The 19,112-nt window shown below is 53.1% G+C and overlaps 1 protein-coding gene across 9 annotated transcripts in view; it reads right to left on the bottom strand.

Moving 5' to 3' along the window:
• Positions 1–19,112, bottom strand: part of ASCC1 (activating signal cointegrator 1 complex subunit 1) — an 86,713-nt gene that overhangs the window by 2,596 nt on the left and 65,005 nt on the right. Inside the window, exon 10 of one of the 9 annotated variants that reach the window (XM_068140346.1) lies at positions 1,631–1,734. The exons of the other annotated variants lie outside the window; for them this stretch is intronic. Coding sequence (XP_067996447.1) covers positions 1,729–1,734 — 6 coding nt within the window. The 3' untranslated portion in view covers positions 1,631–1,728. Of the gene's footprint in view, positions 1–1,630; positions 1,735–19,112 lie in introns of those variants that run through there. 9 annotated transcript variants of the gene reach the window in all.

Here is a 19,112-nt window from a genome sequence, read left to right on the forward strand (position 1 = left end):
CAGGTTAGGAGTGAGCTGCTGGAAAGCAGCTCTGCAGGGAAGGACCTGGGAATGCTGGTGGACAAGTTCTCCAGGAGCCAGCAATGTGCCCTCAGGGCCAAGGCAGCCAAATGGTTTCCTGGGGTGCATTCAGAACAGTGTGGCCAGCAGCTCAAGGGAGGATCTACTCCCAATCTACTCTCCCCTAGGAAGGCCACATCTGGAGTATTGGCTCCAGTTCTGGGCTCCCCAGTTCAAGAAAGACAGGGAACTACTGCCAGCAGAGGCTGCAAGGATGCTGAGGGGCCTGGAGCATCTCTGTGAGGAGGAAAGGCTGAGAGACCTGAGGCTGTTTAGCCTGAAGAAGAGCAGCCTGAGAGGGGATCTGATCAATGCTGATCAATAGCTGAAGAGTGAGGGGCAAGAGGATGGGGCCAGACTCTTTGCAGTGGTGCCCAGTGACAGGACAAGGGGCAACAGGCACAAAGTGGAACCCAGGAGGTTCCATCTGAACAGGAGGATAAAGTTCTTTGCTGTGAAGGTGCTGGAGCCCTGGAGCAGGCTGCCCAGAGAGGTTGTGGAGCCTTCTTCTCTGGAGAGATTCCAACCCCACCTGGCCACTGTGCTCCTGGGCAAGCTGCAGTGGGTGCCCTGCTTTAGCAGGGGGGTTGGATGCAGAGGCTCCTTCCAACCTCCACGAATTTGTGATTCTCTGATTCTGGTTTCACTGTCACTCCTCCAACAAAGGAGAGGTTCCTTAGGGAATGCAATTCTTAGGGAGAGCAAGCAGGGCTTCACCCCAGTGAGTACCACTGAGTTATGCAGGCCAGTGACCAGCCACCAGGATGAATCCAGGGCCAGCTCCAGGCTGCCAGCTCATCCGGACAAACTCTCCACTCAGGATTTGGCTGAGGCCAGCAATTCCTCATCAAGAGATGACAGCCAGAACAGCATCTCGGAAGAGAAGGCTTATTTGTGTGTGCAGAGCCAGCTCTCAGCCATGGCTGTTTTGGTTTGAAAAGGCTGCAGCTGCACTTGGACGTGCTGCCAGGAGCCCACCTGCCAGGGACCACCTCCTCCTCTTCCTCTGACCTGCCCATGTGGCAGCAGGGGCAGCTGACCCCCCCCCAAGCTGCTTCTGCACACAAAAGCATCTGGGGTAGGCCAAGTGCCACCCAAGACTGCATTTCTCTGCACCAGACCATTTAGTCACAGTGTCTGCCTTGGAGAGGTGATGGGCAGCTTGTCTGTGTCTGCCTTGGAGAGGCATGGGCAGCTCGTCTGTGCCTGCCTTGGAGAGGCAATGGGCAGCTCATCTGCACCTCCCTGCAGCTCACCCTGCCTTTGGGGTAACCCTTAGTCCCTCAAGACCTCAGCACAAGGACTTAACTGTGCACAGGGACTGAAATAATGAACTGCTAGCATCATAGCATTGGCAGGGTTGGAAGGGACCTCAAGGATCCTCAAAGTTTCAACCCCCCTGCCGTGGGCAGGGACACCTCACACTACAGCAGGTTGCTCACAGCCACCTGAAGGCCAACCTGGCCTTCAAAACCTCCAGGGATGAGGCTTCCACCACCTCCCTGGGCAACCTGTTCCAGTGTCCTTCACCCAGTGTTAATCACTCAGTCTCATACTAACCCACCACAGGGGCCAGGCAGGCCCCCACCCCAGCAAGGAGGCCTCTCCACAGCAGCCTGTGGGTGACTCCCTGCAGCCACTGCACAGAAGCTGTGGTAAGGGAGCATCTCAAACCTGGGGAGGAGGAAAAGAGAGTAGAGAAATCACATGACTAGGGCCATCCAAACTCCATTTTACACAATTAAAGATTTATACAATGAAAGATTAATTACACTCCTGAAAGCCTGTGTAGCTCATGTTGGAGGACTTAGGATAAAATGCCTCATTAATAAGAGATGGTAGTAAAAAGGGGCTGGGCTCCTCTCTTCTTTCTTTTGCCTGATCTGAGAAGGAAGGGAGATTTCCAGCTCTCCAGGGCTTGCTGCAGTGCCTGCCATCAGCATGGCCACTCACACCAGGCCCTGACACCCATCTGGGTCACTCACATCTGGGTTGGGGCAACCCCAAGCACTGACATAGGCTGGGCAGGGACTGGCTGGAGAGCAGCCCTGAAGAAAAGGACTTGGGAGTGCTGGTGGATGAGAAACTCAACAGGAGCCAGCAGTGAGCACTTGCAGCCCAGAAAGCCAACCAGAGCCTGGGCTGCAGCAAGAGAAGTGTGGCCAGCAGGTGGAGGGAGGTCGTTCTTCCTCTCTACTCTGCCCTGGTGAGACCCCACCTGGAGTACTGAGTCCAGTTCTGGAGCCCCTAGTACAGGAAGGATCTGTAGGTGATGGGAGGTGTCCAGAGAAGGGCCATGAGGATGAGCAGAGGGCTGGAGCTCCTCTCCTGTGAGGAGAGCCATGGTTTAGTCATGAGGTCTGTGGTGACAGGTTGGACTTGATGATCTTTGAGGTCTCTTCCAACCTTGGTGATACTCTGATACTGTGATACAAGAAGGTCTCCTCAGAGCCTTATTTTCTCCAGACTGAACAGCCCCAGCTCTTGGTGATTCTGTGATCTGTGAGAGACTGACAGAGTTGGGGTTGTTCAGTCTGGAGAAGAGAAGGCTCCAAGGAGATCTTCTTGTAGCCTGCCAGTATCTGAAGGGGGCTACAAGAAAGCTGGGGAGGGACTTTGTAGTGTGCCAGGGAGTGATAGGACTGGGGGGAATGGTTGGTGCACCTCTGCTACAAGGACAGGCTGAGGGAGGTGGGGGTGTGCAGCCTGGAGAAGAGGAGGCTCCAGGGAGACCTAATAGCAGCCTGCCAGTACCTGAAGGGGACCTACAAGAAGGATGGAGAGAGACTGTTTACAAAGGCCTGCAGTGACAGGACAAGGGGCAGTGGTTTCAAACTAGAGAAGAGCAGATTTAGATTGGATGCTAGGAGCAGGTTCTTTACCATGAGGGTGCTGGAACACTGGAACTGGTTGCCCACAGTAGTGGTTGGGGCCCCATCCCTGGAGACATTCAAGGTGAGGCTTGACAGGGCTCTGAGCAACCTGATCTAGTTGAGGATGTCCCTGCTGACTGCAGAGGGGGTTGGACTGGATGAGCTTTGGAGGTCCCTTCCAACCCAGCCCATTCTATGAACTCCCCTGCACACCACAGCCTGCCTGTCTCACAAACCACACACACTTCAAAGCAAAGGTCAGTGCGTGAGACCAACCCTGCCCACCAGCCTCACACAGCTTCAGGCACACCGGACCAGAAGGACAATCAGAAGGTCCCAGCAGACACTGCCCAGGTCAAGGGCCCTCCATTTGCAGGCTGCTGGAAGCCAAGCAAAAGCCTTGCAGCGAAGCTCTTTGTATTCCCTTGGCTTTTTCAAGCCCTCCCAGCTCCCGTGTGCCCGAGCCTCCGCGTGTTTCCCGGGGAGGATACTGCTAGAACTATTGATTTTGGGTAATGTAGCTGTACTTTGTGAGAGTAAACATGCTACAAGCTTTAGAGGACAACCACTGACTCCCCCCCTGCCCCCTTTTCCCGCTCTTGTTTCCAGCCAGCTTCTTGTCAATGCTTCTTTGCTCCCTGAGGCTTTCCATGACAGCAGCCCCCCGACGCCAGGCGAGGAGATCACCGCTCAGCCGCCGTGCAGCGGAGATCTCCCTTGGGCAGTGGGGAAGGAGACCCCCTCACAAACATCCTCCTGCCAAACCCCTGCAACACTCAGGAAGAGATTTCAGCAGGCCAAGCTTCTTTCTGCTTTTGACTTTCACTTCTATTTATCTTGGGGAGAAGCCAAGCAGAGCCAAGGAAGATATTTATATCTCCCCCCTCTCCCCAGCCGCCACGGAAACGCTCCGGTTTGGGAGCAGGCCTGCAGCACAGCTGATGAAGTGCCTCCTAGAACAGCTTTTCAGCAGGTTTTTTATTCTGGGCCCAGGAAAAAAAAAGGTAGCTGGAGGTTGTTCTGCTTCACACACAAATGCTGGTAACTCTAAGAGCTGCCTAGTCAGAGAATCACAGAATGGGCTGGGTTAGAAGGGAGCTTAAAGATCAGCCGTGAAGAAAGACTGAGGGACCTGGGGCTGTTGAGACTTGAGAGGAGAAGGCTGAGAGGGGACCTCATTGATGTCTGCAAACATCTGAAGGGTGGCTGTCAGGAGGATGTGGCCAGGCTCTTTTCAGTGATACCCAATGCCTATAAACACCTGAGGGGTGGGTGTCAAGGTGAAGGTGCCAGGCTCTTTTTGGTGGTGCCCACTGACAGGACAAGGAACAAGGGGTACAAGCTGGAACACAGGAGGCTCCACCTCAACACAAGAAGATGCTTCTTTATAGTGAGGGTGACTGGAGCCCTGGAACAGGCTGCCCAGAAGGGTTGTGGAGTCTCCTTCTCTGGAGTCTTTCAAAACCCACCTGGATGCATTCCTGTGTGGCCTGCCCTGGGTGATCCTGCTTTGGCAGGGGGGTTGGACTGGATGACCTCTGGAGGTCCCTTCCAACCCCTAACATTCTATGATTCTATGACTCTTAATTTGAATCCCCCTGCCATGAGCAGGGACACCTTCCACCAGCCCAGGCTGCTCAAGACCTCATCCAACCTGGCCTTGAACACCTCCAGGGATGGGGCATCCACGACCTCCCTGGGCAACCTGTTCTGGTGTCCCACCACTCCTCTTCCTTCCCAAGGGTGCCAAGGTCCCACCTTTCCCCAAAATGTGTGTAGGGAGCATGAAGAGGCAGGGCTCAGAGACAAGGAGCAGTGAGGAGGGAGGCAGCAGGAGGAAGGCAATTGGCTGCATTGTTACTGAAAGCCTGGACTGGGACATGAGGCTCAGCCACAGCCCAGTCATAGAATCACAGAATTGTCAGGGTTGGAAGGGACCTCAAGGCTCAGCCAGTTCCAACTCCCCTGCCATGCCCAGGGACACCTCACACTCCAGCAGGTTGCTCACAGCCACATCCAGCCTGGCTGCAAACACCTCCAGGCAGGAGTGAGGCTTCCACCACCTCCCTGGGCAACCTGTGCCAGGCTCTCACCACCCTCATGGAGAAAAACTTCTTCCTAACATCCAATCTCAATCTACCCACTTCTAGTTTTGCTCCATTCCCCCCAGTCCTATCACTCCCTGACACCCTCAAAAGTCCCTCCCCAGCTTTCTTGGAGCCCCCTTCAGATACTGGAAGGCCACAAGAAGGTCTCCTCAGAGCCTTCTCTTCTCCAGACTGAACAGCCCCAACTCTCTTAGTCTGTCCTCACAGGAGAGGTGCTCCAGCCCTCTGCTCATCCTCATGGCCCTTCACTGGACACCTTCCAGCACCTCCAGATCCTTCCTGTAATAGAGGCTCCAGAACTGGAGGCAGTGCTCCAGGTGGGGTCTCACCAGAGCAGAGTAGAGGAGGAGAATCCCCTCCCTTGACCTGCTGGCTATGCTGACATTCTATAAATCCAAACATGCCAGAGGAATTTACATCCTCACTGCCTACAGAATAAATACCAAGGCCTGAGGGGGAGGGTGTGTAGGGATTTGTGGTGGTGTTTTTGTTTGGTTTGGTTTGGTTTGTGTTGTTTTTCCCCCTTTTTAAGTGTTATAAATGAAAGTGAACCTGATGGAGGTAAAGGTCAGCTTAGGAAGCCACGCTGTGCAAGCAACTAACTCCCACCAGGGGAACAGCACTTTCCACACTAAGTGCCCTCTGTCTTCCCTGCTGCCTTCCCAAATTAAATTAGAACTGAATGAGGAAAGAGCACTGTTAACTTTTAACCCAGGAGCCAGCACCTCTAAGCAAACCTGCCAGAGATGTGTCCTGACTTTCAAACCACAGCCAAAGGGGCAGGGGCTGCTCAGGGAAGACTCTCACCTCCCATGCCAAGTGGGTGCCTACAGAGCAGAGCAGAGCAGAGCAGAGCAGCATCCTCCTGGGAATCATAGATTCATTTTGGTTGGAAGAGACCAGTGGGCAGTGGCTGGCTGGAAAGCAGCCCTGAGGAGAGAGACTTGGGGGTGCTGGGGGAGGAGAAGCTCAACAGGAGCTCTCAGTGTGCACTTGCAGCCCACAAAGCCAATCAGATCCTGGGCTGCAGCAGGAGAAGTGTGGCCAGCAGGGCAAGGGAGGTGATTCTCCCCCTCTGCTCAGCTCTGGGGAGACCCCACCTGAAGTACTGTGTCCAGTTCTGGAGCCCCTATTGCAAGAGGGATCTGGAGGTGCTGGAAGGTGTCCAGAGAAGGGCCAGGAGGATGAACAGAGGGCTGGAGCTCCTCTCCTGTGAGGACAGACTGAAGGAGTTGGGGCTGTTCAGTCTGGAGAAGAGAAGGCTCCCAGGTGACCTCATTGTGGCCTTCCAGTATCTGAAGGCGGCTACAGGAAGGCTGGGGAGGGACTGCTCAGGATCTCAGGTAGTGATAGGACTAGGGGGAATGGAATGAAGCTGGAGGTGGGGAGATTCAGGCTGGAGGTGAGGAGGAAGTTCTTCCCCATGAGAGTGGTGAAGCCCTGGAATGGGTTGTCCAGGGAGGTGCTTGAGGCCCTGTCCCTGGAGGTGTTTAAGCCCAGGCTGGCTGAGGCTCTGGCCAGGCTGATCTAGTGTGGGGTGTCCCTGCCCATGGCAGGGGGGTTGGAACTAGCTGATCCTTGTGGTCCCTTCCAACCCTGACTGATACTATAACACTATGACCTTTAAGATCACCAAGTACAACCATTAACTCAGCACTGCCAGGTCCACCACTAAACCATGCCCCTCAGCACCACATCTAGGCACGGCTCTGAAATGCCCCAAAGGGCAGCCTGGTCCAGGGCTTGACAACCCTGCAAGGAAGAAATTGTGCCTTATGCCCAAACTAAACCTGGCACAACTTGGAAGATGTTCCCTCTTGTCCCATCACTTATTACTGGGGAGAAGAGAGCAACCCCCACCTCACTACAGCTTCCTTTCAGGGAGTCACAGGTCTCCCTTCAGTCTCCTCTTCTCCAAGCCAAACAACCCCAGTTCCCTCAGCTGCTCCTCTCCAGACTCATTCTCCAGACCCTTCACCAGGTTTGTTGCCCTTGTCTGGATGTGCTCCCAGCACCTCCACATCCTTCTTCTAGTGAGAGGCTCAGAACTGAGCACAGTACCACAGAATCAACCAGCTTGGAAGAGACCTCCAAGATCATCAAGTCCAACCGATGGCCTCATTAGCACACCATCTAGGGGGACAACCCCTGCCCTAGCCCTGCTGGCCACACTATTGTGGATCCAAGCCAGAGAGCAGCAGCCCAGCACCTGCAGAGGATGGCAGGGACTGCAGCCTTCTCCAAAAGCCATGAGTGGGACATGGAAGCATGGATAACCCATATTTCACAGGTCAGCCTGCAAACTGCTGCACGTTCATGCTCCTCCTTCTCCCTCTACCTTCTGGGGGGCTGGACCCAAGGATACAACAGTGCAGCTAACAGGCAGGCAGCCCTGTGGTAGCTCCCACAGCTTTTCCTCCAGTTCTCCCCCAGAATCACTTATTCTGAGCCAGGAAAAGCCAGCAGCACACCTCTCATGTCCAACACCCTAATTTCTCTCATTCAGGACAATTCTGGTCAGGAGCTGGAAACCCTTCTTCCCCCGAGCTCTGGTCCCCTCTGTTAGCCACAAATCATACTGCAGGGGTGTGACAACCATTCCTCTGAAGGAAGACAGGAGGCTGAAGACTTGTTTTGGGAGAGAAAGAATCACACATCAAACCACTCAACTTCTTGCAAACCTGACCCATGTATCACAGAATGGTTTGGGTTGGGAGAGACCTTAAAGATGATCTAGTCTCAGCTCCCCCTGCCGTGGGGTTGGAATTAGATGATCTTTAAGTTGCTCATCCATGAAAATGCCCATCCAAACTTCAGCCCCCCAGACCACAATGACTTCTCTACCATAGGCAGAGCAAGAGATCAAAACCTCTTCTATGCCTTTTCCCCCTCTACACAGTTTTGCCTCAGCCTGTAGGACCATAGAATCACAGAATGGTAGGGGTTGGAAAGGACCAAAAGAGATCCAATGCCCCCTGCCAAAGCAAGATCACCTAGGGCAGGTCACACAGGAACACATCCAGGTGGGTCTTGAAAGTCTCTGGAGAAGGAAAGGGAAGAGAAGGAGGAAGAGAAGGAAGAGGAGGAGCAGGAGGAGGGGGAGGAGAAGGAGGAGGGGGAACAGAAGGAGAAGTAAGAGAAGGAGGAGAAGGAGAAAGAGAAGGAGGAAGAGAAGGAGGAGAAGGAGAAAGAGAAGGAGGAAGAGAAAGAGGAGGAGGAACAGGAGGAGGAGGAAGAGAAGGAGGAGAAGGAGGGAGAGAAGGAGGAGGAGGAGAAGGAGGAGCAGAAGAAGGAGGAGGAGGAGAAGGAGAAGGAGAAGGAGGAGGAGGAGGAGGAGGAGGAGGAGGAGGAGGAGAAGGAGAAGGAGAAGGAAAAGGAGAAAGAAGGAGGAGAAGGAGGAGGAGGAGGAGAAGGAGGAGAAGGAGAAAGAAGGAGGATGCACTGTAGGAAGCAATGCAGAGGCCAGTCCCTGGATGAAGCAGTTAAACCGTGTGTCTAAGGGATGCTGTGCTCCTGAGCAAGGACATTTGTCAAGCAGCCATCCTTGGGGAGGGGATGACTCACTTTCCACAGCCAAGGTGTGTCCCCCAGAATGAGGCAGCACCTCTATGTTCAGAGCTGGAGAGAAGAGCAACAAATCACCGCTGCTAGCCAGGGCTAAGGACCAGCAGCCTGGTTGTGAAGAGCAGAGGTGCCAAGGCGAAGGGCAGCGACTAAATCCCCCGGCAGGGGCTCGGCAGGCACGGAGAAACATCCATGGATTCTCCTGGAGATGCTGTGGGCAGTGGGAGGACAAAATAAGTCCAGACAAGGGGAGGGAGTCAGAAGTGTTTAAAACTTCCTTCACGTAAGCGCTGGCTTGGGCTCCACGCTGCCTTGGCCTGGATTTTGCTGCTACCATCGGGATTATTGATCAGCTTTTGAAAGCCTTACGCCGTCCACGGGAGCCAGCCAGAAAGAAACAAAGGACCCAGCCTGAATTCATAACAACTTCAAGCAGTGCTCAGAAAGGCTGAGGGAACCACCAGTGCCTCGTGGTTAGAGAGCACCACCAAAGAGCAGCGTTAGGGGAGGATGAAATGCACAGCCACAGCCACACACCGGGTCGGCGGGGAGCTTGCCTGGGTGTCAGATCCCGCCACAGAAAGCAGTGCCTTAGGGTAGGGATCAACAGGACTAAACTGTCCTTGGCAAGCAGAGGCATGGCCTGGCAGCAGCCTGTGACCAATCAGCCTGAGAAACCCAGTGGAGGCTCCTGTTTTCCATATCTGGAATGAGCATGGCTTGCTGCCACTCCTGCTGTGCAGTCCACGCTGAGGACGGGCCACCAGTGAGCAATCCCCTCTCCTCTGTTTTGGTTGAAGGTGTTCATCCACCAGAAGATCATAGGATGTTAAGGGGTTGGAAGGGACCTTAAAAGATCATTGAGTCCAACCCCCCTGCCAGAGCAGGACCATAGAATCTAGCACAAGTGGCACAGGAACACATCCAGATGGGTCTTGAAAGTCTCCAGAGAAGGAGACTCCACAACCTCTCTGGACAGCCTGTTCTCTCCTCTCCTCTCCTCTTCTCTTAACAGGCGACCCAGCGCTGAGGCCACGCAAGACCACACCAGGAAACCGGTGTGCAGCAGCAGCCAGGAGAGAGCTGAGAGCAGGAGATTAAACTGAAGCTTCAGAGGAGCCTCAGGCTTTACAGCTTCATCGGCTCTGCCCGCCGTGACAACAGTCACAGCTCAGCCGGCGGCAGCCCCTACCCCCGGCACGTCCTGACGGGGAGCAGCCGCGACTGAAGGAATGAAGCGGGCGAGCCGGCAGGGACGGGGGGTTGTTGTCCGTGGGAAATCAGCATGCTACGGTGCTGTGATCCCCTGCAGGGAAGGGAAGAAGCAAACAAAATCCCTGGCACCTGCTGACAAGAGAAATGAAGCGGTGTTCCTGGAGAGATGCCTCAACGCGCAGCGCTGAAACCTGTTTGTTTGCAGGCTCTCCGCACCTTCCCCTGGCTATTCACAGGGTCTCAGGATGCTAGGGGTTGGAAGGGACCTTTGAAGATGATCGAGTCCAACCAGAGCAGGACCATAGAACCCAGCACAGGTCACAAAGGAATGCATCCAGATGGGGCTGGAAAGTCTCCACAGAAGGAGACTCCACAACCTCTCTGAGCAGCCTGCTCCACTGCTCTGTGACCCTCACAGTGAAGAAGTTCCTTCATGTATTGAGGTGGAACCTCCTGTGCTGGAGTTTCTATCCACTGTCCTTTGTCTTATCACAGGGTGCAAGTGGGCAGAGCCTGTCCCCTCCTCTTACCACCCAGCCCTCAGATATTGATAGACATTTATTAGATCCCCTCTCAGTCTTTTCTTCTCCAAACAGCCCCAGGGCTTTCAGCCTCTCCTCACAGGGCAGTGCTCCAGTCCCTTCATCATCCTTGCAGGTCCCTGTTGGACTCTGTTGAGTAGATCCCTGTCCCTCTTGAACTGGGGAGCCCAAGACTGGATGCAACACCACCAGGGCAGAGTAGAGGGGGAGGAGAACCTCCTTTGATCTGCTGAACTCCCTTGATCCTGGTGAGACTCACAGCAAAGCATGACCCCAACAGCCCCGAACCCTACCTGCACTACACAGAGGGGAAAGCATCCAGACAGGACCAGACCATGCTCCAGTAAACCTCAGGCTCTTTTTCCATCTCATAAGGGATGATACATTTGAATTAAAGCTTGTATAATGTGTCCACAGCTTGGGGTGGAAAATGCCATGGAAGAGCAGAGAACAATTGCTCTTCCAAATCATCTGGCCAAGGCACAACTGTGGTACCCATGCCAGCTACAGCAGGGAAGGGACCAGCTCTTCAGCAAGCTGTGCTGTTACAGAGCAGATACCAGCCATAGGCAAAAGGGATGGAGAGTGGGAAAGACACTGGTGGCAGAAAACATGGATGGATTAAAAAATGTGAAAGTTACCCATAGGATAGAAAAGGATAGGATAGGATAGGATAGGATAGGATAGGATAGGATAGGATAGGATAGGATAGGATAGGGTAGGATAGGATAGGATAGGATAGGATAGGATAGGATAGGATAGGATAGGATAGGATAGGGTAGGATAGGATAGGATAGGATAGAATAGAATAGAATTAGGATAGAATAGAATAGAATAGAATAGAATAGAATAGAATAGAATAGAATAGAATAGACCAGACCAGACCAGACCAGACCAGGCTGGGAGACACCGTCAAGATCATCAAGTCCAACCTATCACCCAACACCATCTCATCAACTAAACCATGGCACCAAGCACCCCACCAAGTCTCCTCCTAAACATCTCCAGTGATGGTGACTCCACCACCTCCCTGGGCAGAACATTCCAATGGCAAATATCTCCTTCTATGAAGAACTTTCTCCTCAACTCCAGCCTAAACTTCCCCTGGCACAGCTTAAGACTGTGTCCTCTTGTTCTGGTGCTGCTTGCCTGGGAGAAGAGACCAACCCCCACCTGGCTACAACCTCCCTTCAGGGAGTTGGGGAGAGCAAGAAGGTCTCCCCTGAGCCTCCTCTTCTCCAGGCTAAGCAACCCCAGCTCCCTCAGCCTCTCCTCACAGGGCTGTGCTCCAGACCCCTCCCCAGCTTTCTTGCCCTTCTCTGGACACCTTCCAGCAGCTCAACATCTTCCCTAATCTGAGGAGCCCAGAACTGGACACAGGACTCAAGGTGTGGCCTAACCAGTGCTGAGTACAGAAACATTGATGGAGTCTTCTTGAACTTCAGCTAACTCTCTCCATCAGACCTCTTCTGATTAACCACCTTTGCTGCATGAACCACAGCCTTCAACCCTGCTTTTGGGATCCCACCTATCTGCTTACCATGCCTCACACCTGTGACCTCCCACACAGACCTGCTGGAGCCTCTTGGCATCTCTTGTTGTTCCTTAGCAGGCTAGCTCGTGAATGCAGGTCAGCAACAGAAAGGTAAATGAGTAGCCAGAAGGTCAAGGGAGGTGATTCTCCCCCTCTGCTCCACTCTGGGGAGACCCCACCTGGAGTACTGCATCCAGTTCTGGAGCCCCTATTACAAGAGGGATCTGGAGGTGCTGGAAGGTGTCCAGAGAAAGGTCACAAGGATGATCAGAGGGCTGGAGTGCCTCTGCTATGGATGCACTCCAGATAGACTCAGAGAGTCGGGGTTGTTCAGTCTGGAGAGGAAAAGGCTCCAAGAGGCGTTATTGTGGCCTTCCAGTATCTGAAGGGGGCTACAGGAAAGCTGGGGAGGGACTTTTGAGGGTGTCAGGGAGTGATAGGACTGGGGGAATGGAACAAAACTAGAAGTGGGGAGACTGAGATTGGATGTTAGGAAGAAGTTGTTCCCCATGAGGGTGGTGAGAGCCTGGCACAGGTTGCCCAGGGAGGTGGTGGCAGCCTCCTGCCTGGAGGTGTTTGCAGCCAGGCTGGATGTGGCTGTGAGCAACCTGCTGGAGTGTGAGGTGTCCCTGCCCATGGCAGGGAGGTTTGGAACTACTGCCTGTGCCCTATTCCAGCAGTGCAGATTCATGCTACCAACACCTCCCTGCTGCCCACCCCAAAGGTCTACAGGAGGCTGTTGCCTCCCCTGAAGCTGCCCCAGTTCCTGTGCTGCAGTACGTCTTGGCAGAGCTCCTTCTTCTTTATGCTGAGAAATGCATCAAAACCTTTTCCACTGATGACCTAAACTCCCCCCAAACGATGACAAACAAACCCTAAACCAAATCCCCTGGTGGCTCCCAGAGGATGAGCTACAACTGGGCACTCTGTCAAGAGCTGTGGAGTTTGTTCAATTAATAGATTTTTTTTTTCTCCCCTCTTCATTCTATTTTCAACATTCAAAATATGTTTTCTGGAGCAGTTTGGTGCCAAAAAAGAAATATCTGATTCCTGTATTATTCACTCTGGACACCACTCTGCCAATGATTATCTGTCAGAGGTTTAATTGTGCTTGAAAGTTTGCCAGCAGTAAAGCAGGAGAAGCAGGGGGGGAAGCAGGTAGACAGGCACTCATCCAGAGAGGTGGCTCTTTCCTGGCATTCCCCACCTCCTCCTCAAACCAGTCACTGCTTTTTAAAGGACCACTGGCCAGGCATCCAGCACCCTCCCTTACAGCAGAAGAGGTTCTCCTTGTGCACCACAGTATTTACTGTGCACAGTTCTGGGCCCCTCAGTTTAAGAAGGACATCGAGACACTGGAAGGTGTCCAGAGAAGGGCAACACGGCTGGGGAGAGGCCTTGAGCACAGCCCTGTGAGGAGAGGCTGAGGGAGCTGGGGTTGCTTAGCCTGGAGAAGAGGAGACTCAGGGAAGACCTTTTTGCTCTCTACAACTACCTCAAAGGTGGTTGTAGCCAAGGAAGGGTTGGTCTCTTCTCCCAGGCAACCAGCACCAGAACAAGAGGACACAGTCTCAAGCTGTGCCAGGGGAGGTTTAGACTCGAGGTGAGGAGAAAGTTCTTCACTGAGAGAGTCATTCGTCATTGGAATGTGCTGCCCAGGGAGGTGGCGGAGTCACCATCCCTGGAGGTGTTCAAGAGGGGATTGGATGTGGCACTTGGTGCCATGGTCTAGTCATGAGGTCTGTGGTGAGAGGTTGGACTCAATGATCCTGGAGGTCCCTTCCAACCTTAGCGATACTGTGAGACTGTGATGCTGTATTTGGCTTTACTAAAGGAATGAGATCTAATGCATTTGATCTTCAGTGGGACTGAAAATGGAGCAGTGAACTCCACTGAGGACTCCTTCTCTTTCCTGTATCTTGCAGGCTGGTTGCACAAGCAGCTGAATAGGAGCCAGCAGTGTGCCCAGGTGGCCAAGAAAGCCAATGGCATCCTGGCTTGGATCAGAAATGCTGTGGCCAGCAGGAGAAGGGAGGTGATTGACTCCTTGTGCTCAGCTCTGGTGAGGCCACACCTCAAGTACTGTGTTCAGTGTTGGGCACCTCAGTACAAGAAAGATGTGGAGGTGCTGGAGCCAGGGCAGAGGAGGGCAAGGAAGCTGGGAAGGGCCTGGAGAATAAATCTGATGAAGAGCAACTGCAGGAGCTGGGGATGGCTAGTTTGGAAAAGAGGAGGCTGAGGGGAGACCTCCTGGCTCTCTACAGCTACCTGAAAGGAGGTTGTGGAGAGGCTGCTGCTGGTCTCTTCTCACAGGTAATTAATGACAGAACAAGAGGGAATGGCCTCAAGCTGCCACTGGGTAGGTTCAGACTGGACACTGGGAGGAATTTTTTCCTCTGAGAAGAGTGGTCAGCCATTGGAATGTGCTGCCCAGGGAGGTGGTGGAGTCACCAACCCTGGATGTGTTTAAAGGTGGTTTGGATGTGGTGCTTGGGGCTATGGTTTAGGGGTGACCCTTGCAGAGTAGGGTTCTGGGTTGGACTTGGTGATCTCCAGGGCCTTTTCCAACCTGAATGCTTCTGTGATTCTGTGATGTTGAGCATAGTCACCAGGCAAGGGTGAGGAAGGGCAGAGAGAGGGTGGCTGTCATCTAGGCTTTCACCCTGAGCATGCTGCCTGCACCAAGGCCTCCCAGCATCGGCCACAGAGCTCAGAGGGTGGATGTGGATCATCTGTTATGTTCTCCAAGTGTGCAGCTGGCCCTGGAGTGTCTCTCCATCCCCAATATAGCATCAAGTCCTTCCACTCAGTATGAGGAACAGCTCTTCCCTTCTCATTTTCCTTCAACCTCTGGCAGGTTTGAACTGGTGACAGCAGAGGCTCTTTCACCTCATCTCCCAGAGGAAGAATAATGCATGCAGACTCAGGAGAGACAAAAGGTGGCCAGAAAAGCCCCAGTGGCCTACCTTTTGGAAGAACAGCTGATCTGTATCTGGAACATCATTATCAAGAGAAAAACCTGAGATACCTGGGGCTGTTTAGCCTGGAGAAGAGCAGCCTGAGAGGGGATCTGATCAATAGCTAAATAGGAGGCAAGACCATGGAGCCAAACTCTTTTCAGTGGTACCCATAGACAGGCCAAGGGGCAACAGGCACAAACTGGAACCCAGGAGGTTCCATCTGAGCATGAGAAAAGCTTCTCTGCTGTGAGGGTGCTGGAGCCCTGGAGCAGGCTGCCCAGAGAGGTTGTGGAATCTCCTTCTCTGAAGAGATTCCAACCCCACCTGGCCACTGTGATCCTGGGCAAGCTGCTGTGGCTGCCCTGCTTTAGCAGTGGGGTTGCACTAGGTGTTCTCCAGAGATTCCTTGTAACCCTCAACCATGCTGGAATCCCATGCTAAACCAAACACAGCTCCTTTATCATTTGCATTCCTCTCACTACTACTGAAGCCATTGATACCCACACACTTTGCCATGAATCACCAAGACCTGAAATGACAAAGGAGAAGGCACCTTGGCTCAGCACAAGCTGGAGACAGGATGCAAGCCTGGGGTTTCTCCTCTACAGCACAGGAAAAGCCCTTCCAATTAAATCACTGGTGCCATCCCTCAGAAAACAATAACAGTATCATCATCATCATCTCTGGCTGGAAAAGTACCACTAGTGATAGAGGAAGAGGCATGTATGGGGTTCAGGGAGAGAGGTCCCAGGTGTATAGAACAGGAGGGCTCTTCTTTCTATTTGTGTTTTATGAAGCCACAGTAAATGCCAGGTAAATGCCAAGAAGCTTTTGGTACGTTCACAAATGCCATCCCCTGGGTGCTTTGTATCTATTTCACACAGCAATCATACAAGCAAGAAGCTGAGGGAAGGAACAAAAGAGATCATCACCATCTCCACCAGCCTCTGCTTCCCCAAGGCAGGAGGGGCTCATGGGTGGCAGATCCTGGATTACCATCTCTGCTCACCCAGAGCAACCAGGACCCCCATTTCTCTAGCTCCTCTGGAGCAGTGCTCCATTATCCTTCCCATTACAAGGATTTTCCTAACACCTAATCTCTTGCTGCAGTTTAAGCCCCTTATTTATTACCCTGCCATCAGAGCATGGAGGGCAGAGTCTCCACTCCTGGCAAAAGCTTTTACATGCTTAAAGAGTTTTTCCTTTGTGCTTGTCCTCCTCCTTCCCTTTAATAACCTCAGACCAACTCCTTCAGCCCCAGCTTGTGGACACTTTCTAACTCTCTGACTATCTTCTTGTTGCTCTCTGGCTTCTTTGCACCCATCCACTGTGCCCCAAACTGGACAAATACTTCAGCTGGGGGCTGAGAGCCTAAGCACAGCCCTCAGAGGTTTACTTTACATTTACAAAGAGACATTTGACTCTCTTTTACTTCCACAGACCACCTCTCAGCCAGCTTGTGGTCTGAAGCAATCCTCCATAAGACAAACCCTGGTCCATAGGGCTGGTACCAAGGCAGTTCACAGGACCAGAGGATGTTAGGGGTTGGAAGGGACCTCAGGAGATCATCAAGTCCAACCCTCCTGCATCCTTCAACCTGCACCAATCCCCACCACCCCCTCCTGGACCAGCCCTGGTTCACAGCTATCCATTTGTTTGTGCCTGATTTCTCAAGCTCATTTGGAGCTCTCTCCTCTCCTGCCTCTTCCCAGGTGGCTTTCACCTACAGACCTAAGAGGAGCATGTTCCATGCTGCCCATTACAGCCTTCTGCCCCGCATGGGTGGGCAGGGTACACCCTTTCTAGCTGAGCTCTGTCAATGTGGGAAGAGCAGCTGATCCCTGTCCTCCAACTGCTGCCGTGCAAAACCTCAGCTCTTTGTGAAACTGGAGCAAAGCCACCTCAGCTGCCAGAGGGTGATGCAGCAGTGGGGAGGGTGACATTCAGCAATAGTCTAAATTAATCTGTCAGGCCTGCTTCCTTGCAAATAGAACCAGGTGCAGGCCTTTGTTCAGCTGAGATCCTCTCCCTCCAGGGCTCTCCTCCTTCATGAGCCAATTCTGGCGGTGCTCCTGCCACTGCCAGGCTGCAAAACCTTAGCTCAGGGGTTTGGGTCTGTTCCCCCCCTGCCACAAATCCATGGAAATTCATGAGCTTCAGGGAATCAAACCCTAGTTGCTATGGTGAAAGGCAATCTGCAAACTAAGAAACAAATACAAGTGGGACATTTGGAGGTTACCAGATTTTTTTTCTGCTCATCTTTCAGACAGGAATGATAAAAAACTACCCCACCCTCCAGCGTGTGTGCCAGGCTCTGCTAACTTCCCAGAGCCTGCTATGCCTCAAACAGGAGGGATTTACAGCACCACCTGGTTAAGGAAATTAATGCTCATCCACTCACTGCATTTCTCCACAGAAGTCTCATCCCTGTGGCTCCCAGCACTGCCAGAGCAAAAAGGCAGCAACAGTTTTTGAGAGCCTCGGCTTTGCTGCAGAGGTGCCAGGAGGCTTGAGACACGTCTGGGAATGCTATGACATGGAGCTCCCTTCATCAATGTGACCCTGCTCACTGTGCTCACCAAACCAAGGGGAGGAGCCCAGCTACAGAGCCAGCAAATTAATTTGGACAGAGCCAGGAAATTATCCTGCAGAAGGGTCGTGGCACCTTGGGGATGAACTGCCTGCTTTTGCTAATCGATGTGCTGGGCTGGTGGGGAGGGGTGTCTGCACTTAATGTGCTGGGTCTTCTATTAAGGCATTGTTGTAATTCAAATCCTCCCAGCTCCACTGACAAAGATTGTCCTCTCAAGATCAAAGAGGTGATAAGGTTGTGGTAGAATAGAATGGAATAGAATAGAATAGAATAGAATAGAATAGAATAGAATAGAATAGACCTTCAAGATCATCACGTCCAACCCATCAACCAATCCAACCCACCCAAACAATTAACCCATGGCACCAAGCACCCCATCAAGTCTCCTTCTGAACACCTCCAGTGATGGTGACTCCACCACCTCCCCAGGCAGCCCATTCCAATGGGCAATCACTCTCCCTGTATAGAACTTCTTCCTAACATCTAACCTAAACCTCCCCTGGTGCAGCCTGAGACTGTGTCCTCTTGTTCTGGTGCTGGTTGCCTGGGAGAAGAGACCAACCCCTGCCTGTCTGCAACCTCCCTTCAGGGAGTTGTAGAGAGCAAGAAGGTCTCCCCTGAGTCTCCTCTTCTCCAGGCTAAGCAGCCCCAGCTCCCTCAGCCTCTCCTCACAGGGCTGTGTTCCAAGCCCCTCACCAACTTTGTTGCTCTTCTCTGGTCATGCTCCAGCAAGTCAACCTCCTTCCTAAACTGAGGGGCCCAGAACTGGACACAGGACTCAAGGTGTGGCCTAACCAGTGCTGAGTCCAGGGGCACAATGACCTCCCTGCTCCTGCTGGCCACACTGTTCCTGATGCAGGCCAGGATGCCATTGGCCCTCTTGGCTGCCTGGGCACACTGCAGGCTCATGCTCAACCTACCATCAACCAGCACCCCCAGGTCCCTCTCTGCTTGGCTGCTCTCCAGCCACTCTGACCCCAGCCTGTAGCACTGCATGGGGTTGTTGTGGCCAATGTGCAGAACCTGGCACTTGGATGTGTTCAATCTCCTGCCCTTGGACTCTGCCCATCTGTCCAGCCTGTCGAGGTCCCTCTGCAAAGCCTCTCTACCCTCCAGCAGATCAACTCCTGCCCCCAGCTTGGTGTTGTCAGCAAATTTACTGCTGATGGACTCAATGTCCTCATCCAGATCATCAATAAAGATGGTCAGTTGGTCAGTGGCAGAAGAGCCATCTGAGGGACATGAGGAGCTGGGATGCAGAGGTAGCCAACAGCATGACTTCCAAAGGCAGAGGCACCCAGAGCATCTCCAAAATGCCAGCAATGTGCACTTGAAGCCCAGAAGGCCAATGGCATCCTGGGCTGCATCAAAAGCAGCATGACCAGCAAGTCAAGAGAACTGACTCTGCCCCTCTGCTCTGCTCTGGGGAGACCTCACCTGGAGTACTGCATCCAGCAGTACACAGGAAGGACATGGACCTGATGGAGTGGGTGCAAAGGAAGGCCACAAAAATGATCAGGGAGCTGGAACACCTCTGCTGTGAGGACAGGCTGAGGGAGCTGGGGTTGTTCAGCCTGGAGGAGAGAAGGCTCCAGGGAGACCTAATAGCAGCCTGCCAGTACCTGAAGGGGGCTACAGGAAGGCTGCAGAGGGACTGTTTACA

This window comes from Melanerpes formicivorus, unplaced genomic scaffold, assembly GCF_026170545.1.
Source record: "Melanerpes formicivorus ecotype bairdi unplaced genomic scaffold, bMelFor1.0.p_v2 SCAF_6, whole genome shotgun sequence".
Lineage (NCBI taxonomy): Eukaryota > Metazoa > Chordata > Aves > Piciformes > Picidae > Melanerpes > Melanerpes formicivorus.